General features: G+C 36.5%; 1 protein-coding gene across 1 annotated transcript in view; it reads left to right on the plus strand.

Annotated features, from left to right (window-relative positions):
• Nucleotides 1-4,993, plus strand: part of LOC107555715 (histone H4-like) — a 21,308-nt gene that overhangs the window by 5,904 nt on the left and 10,411 nt on the right. The window contains exon 2 of the mRNA XM_016238593.1: nt 4,842-4,845. Within this exon, the coding sequence (XP_016094079.1) occupies nt 4,842-4,845 (4 nt within the window). The remainder of the gene's footprint in view (nt 1-4,841; nt 4,846-4,993) is intronic.

A 4,993-nucleotide genomic window follows, 5' to 3' on the forward strand; every position in this document is an offset into this window, starting at 1 on the left:
GGAACTGCTAATTTTACAATTTGTGCATATAGTTTTACAGTAACTGAAAAGTGAAGCAAACCAATTACAGTAAACTTTACAGTATAACAGTATATTTTCTATTGTTTTAAAATGCATTACTCAAGAAAGGACCAAAAAATTAATACAATAATAAAATATTTTACAGTTAAACAATATAACACTGTAAATACATTTACAGCAAGTTAAATGACACGGTAAACTAAAATACAGTATTTTTGCTACAAAATAAAATTACAGTAAGTTACGAGCGAACTGCTGCCGGTTAGTTACTGTAATTTCTACAGGAAGTTTTTTTTTACAGTGTAGATATGAATTTACCATTTATTTTAATAAATATCAAAAATCTAAAAGGTGTGCAGTATAGTTGATACCTATATGAACACTTTGCAGTTGGTTTTATGACTGTGAGTCATTCTCCTCAAATGCTAATGAGCTTTAAATTATGGCATATTTTGTGCTTGAGCCCATATTCATAAAGAAAAATAGCAGTATTTACATATGATTTGACGGTTTATTTTAATAAATATCAAAAATCTAAAAGGTGTGCATTATAACTGAGACCTACATGAACACGTTACAGTTGGTTGTGCTACTGTAAGTCATTCTCCTCAAATGCTATTGAAGTTAGAAAAGTGTATACCAATGTCGTATGTAACTTTAGAGATGGTCCCTAGATTTGCGAATATCAAATGCCGGGAAATGACACCTCTGGCCATTCCGTTGGGTCGTTTGTAAAGTCACAGATACTGTACGGACAATACGGCTCAGTTTTTCTATGTATCTTGCTCTGTTGAGCGGCAAAAGTTACTTTACTAGGCTATACTGGATTAACACCATGCATCTCCGGGAAAGCCACGCCCCCAGCTATGGCATGACCGAGCAAGTCCATGGTTGACACCCCTCTCATTAGCATGTTGTGCAGAGGAAAAATAAATGTGGAACTACATTCAGAAATAAATGAGTGATCAAAGGAAAATAAATAGGATGAATTTAGCATTTCCTTAAACATTTTCCATTTGCCCGCCAATTTATTTTATTTATTTGCCTACTTTAATCACGTCTAATTATTTCTATATGTATTCAAACAAGGATTTTGTATTTATACACACATTTATTTATTTATTGTTTTTGCAGGTTTCGTCCTCCATATCAGTGTTGCCAAACCCCTCCCTCAGAAAATCTCTAGAACCACCCTCAAAAGTCTCCATTTTTCGCCAAATATGAAAAAGTATATATAGGTAAATGTGGTAAAGGTAAAGGAAAGTAAATAAATAAATATATATATATATATATACACTTTACAAATTATGACAGTATAAAAAAATAACAAAAGATTAAGTATAACAAAAAATTCTGAAGTGAAATTAGGAAATGCTTGTGATCAGCAAGCACATCAAACATGATGGAAAGACACAGAAGACAATGTTGGGAATTTGTTTTCATGTGTCACCAAAGTGCATCCCTGTCCTGCTCAAATACAACAGATAAGAGATATTATGACTCTCCAAAAACAAAAAAATGTATTCATACAAACTTATTTCAGTCAACACACTATTACTACAAAGTGCGTGCACAATACTGCATCCCAGCACACATGACACGATGATGCACTGTCTCTCTCGGTATCTGGTTGACATTACTGTGCATGAATTGTGGTATAACTTGTGTCCGCGGTTAAAACAAGATGTTCATTGTTGATCTTGGTTGATGCTTATAATGAAATTATGGTGTGCGTCATGGCAGTCGTGGCGTACTGCTGTGTTCAAGTAAAAAAATCTCCAAAAAATCGCTAGTTTTATTTAAATATAGCTAAAATAGCTCCTTGTCGCAGAAAATTTTTAAAAAGTCGCAACTAAATTTGGCGACAAAATCCCCAAATTGGCAACACTGCTCGCGATTAACAACACAATACAATATCGTTCACAGTCATGTACTGGATATTTATTGAAAGCTCATGCTAATTAATGAAGGCCGGGTTGCCTTTCCCTGATTGGGTCTTTTTGCTAAATGAATGAAAGAAACAATTTCATTGGTTAGAAATGGGTTGCTAGACAGACATATCCGCCAATCACAGGCTTCTAAATCTGAACGCTTCCCGTCGCCTCCCCCCCACACACACACACACTTCTGACTTTCCCGCTCAATGTTTCTGAAAATCACAATCACGAAGAAAAGTAAAACTTTTATTATTTTACATACTAGTGTGCACATTTAATTAACTCTTGGAGAGAACACGGAATTCGGTGAATGAATCAACTTAAGCTCGAGATTAAGGCAAAAACGCCTTTATGTTTTAGTGTGCTAAAGCTATTTTTACTTCAGTATGAAGATCATAGAGAACTCCGACTGCGTGCTTTAATAAAATGACTGCCGAGTAATACACAGAACATTATGAAATGCGCTGTTATGAAAGTGTGGGTGGCTCTGAAAAGAGCCGTTGGGTTTTGAGTGCAAGGTTGGAGAGGTTTATCCTCCGAAGCCGTACAGAGTTGAAAGGCTTGATGTTAGGTTTCTTTAGTAATTTTATGTCATATAACGTCATTAAGTTGTGTAACACAGAGACCCTCTGATCAACACAATTCATAGTATTGTCATCTTCTTAATGTTCTGCAACAGATATTCCTGAATGAGAAGGTTACTTCCTAAACCTGTGCTCTGTATGCATGGGGGGGAGGGGGGGATTAAATACAGAAAGACAGCTGTGAGGTCCTTAGGTGCCTCTAATCAGACAAGCGCTCTCCCAGATGGCACATCCATAAAATCATTGTCAGATAGAACTACTTCATCTGTTCAGCATGCGAAGATGCCATCAGAACTGAAGAAGCCTTTATTAACTGAAAATAATAATAATAATAATCTGAGAATCAAGCTAAATTATTGTTCCTATAGGTCACTTTATAGAATATATCCTATAATCCATCAAGTCCAGGGCTTGCCAAGAACACTTCTTCAGTTAAAAATGTTTTTGCCAACACAATATTAATAATTCAAGTAATGATAATAATAATTTCTTAGGTTTTAATTAGCAATACATTAATAAAATCTATTTTGCTGTTAAACAACTGTGCAATGGGAATAAAATATTTAACTTCAAACACCATCGTGTATCAGAAGTCATTCTTGCAATTTCGACAAAACCTCATTTATGTTATCCTGTTAGATATCTTTATCTTGATGACATACTTAAATTAGAGGAATTTGAATGTATCACACAAAACCAAAAGTTTATGCTTGCAAGGCATTGAAACACATGGAACAAGGCTAACATATGCAAGCCATAGAGACACTTCGGTAACACTTTATTTTAAGGTGTCCTTGTTACACGTTACATGTACTTACTATTATAATAACAATTACTTATGCAATTACTTACATGCAAGTAACCCTAAGCCAAACCCTAATCCTAACCCTAACCATATAGTAAGTACATGTAGTTAATTAATATTACTCCGTACGTAAATGTATAATTACACTGTAACAAAGACAACTTCAAATAAAGTGTAACCAACACTTCTATCAACTGGCCCAAAACATTCTCACACTGGCACGGGCCATCAGGCTGTCTTTATTGTTGAGCTCTGGAGTCAAAAATGTATATTTAATAAATAAATGAATGTTAAAAAGTTTATAGACTCCCTTGATAACACTGTGGACCAGATTAGATTAAGTGCTTTTAGAACTCATGATGTGCTGGATGCAGCACAGGTGTGGGTCGTATTTTGCTGAGCGAGATGACAAAAATGCTCATATTGTTAATTGTGTTAACGAATGGTGATGAGCTAGTTTCATTCGCCCACAGAGAGCAGTCCACCTGGCAGGGCAGCTGTGCTGGGATGGTGAACCAGGTGTGATGAAGAGAAAAAGAGGAAGAGCATACCTGCAGCATGAGGGCGTGTGGTGAGTGCACAAAGATGGAAGCATTGTCCTTGGGAGAGGACTCCAGACACAGCTGAGCGTCAGTGGCTCGAGGGTTATAGGTGAAGGCGATACTGGCAGACAGCTTTCCATCATACAGCAGCATCTTATGATGTTCTGCAAACAGCAGGTCACTCTCTGCCTTGTGCTTAAAAGTGCCCTGGATCAATCAGAGGGAGAGATGCGGAGTAGAGCTATGTTGCACATTCTCATGTGTGTGTGAAAAGCATGAAATTAAATCTGATTAATCAGAGCACTTGATAAAATCATAAGTGTTTAAGTGCAATAGACAGATTGATGATGTGAATGATAAAGATGCCTGATGGGTTCCAGCCAATTATCATATCACTGAAGAGCAAAGATTGTTGGTTCAACTGACATTTAGTATTCGTTTATTATACTACATTAATTTTAGTATCCATTTAGTATACTATATACATATATGAAGAGTTCATTTGCAAAAACCGATAAACGCCACTTAAAAAAAAAAAGAGCTGATTACCGTGCATTATTCTCCACATATAGCATGATCTGAACCCGAAACACGTTTTGTCAAAAAAAGCTGGTTTTGTCCACTTTCAAGGCATCGCGAGTTCACGTTTTACTGCAGAAGCCGACAAGCGCCCTTGCTGTTTTTGAACAGAAGCCGATAAGTCCTTTTTAGCGAATCAGCACGCTGTATTCAGGTCAGGTGACAAGGCTACTTTCACTTTGAAAAGACGTGCTAGCTGAGAGGAGTTTTGTCAAAGCTGACTAAAAGTGATCGAGGATGGATCATTTCGACGAACTTGATGAGCCTGTGATATCTTCTTCAGGGTGAAAAGGGAAAATAAAAGCTGAAACGTTTTCACGGAAGCTTGCAAAAGCAGCACGTTACACTGGTGAGGGAAAAGCTCCGTGTATAGCGTGTAATCACATCCATACAGTTTATGATCACAACAACAACAACAACAACGTTTGTCAGGCATCTACATTGTCATCTGAGGAGATTACAAAGATTAAACGATTGTTTTTTTTTAAACTCTAAAACATGAAATGTGGAGTTATCTGCTTTTGC

This window comes from Sinocyclocheilus grahami, unplaced genomic scaffold, assembly GCF_001515645.1.
Source record: "Sinocyclocheilus grahami isolate Dianchi unplaced genomic scaffold, SAMN03320097.WGS_v1.1 scaffold543.1, whole genome shotgun sequence".
Classification (NCBI taxonomy): domain Eukaryota; kingdom Metazoa; phylum Chordata; class Actinopteri; order Cypriniformes; family Cyprinidae; genus Sinocyclocheilus; species Sinocyclocheilus grahami.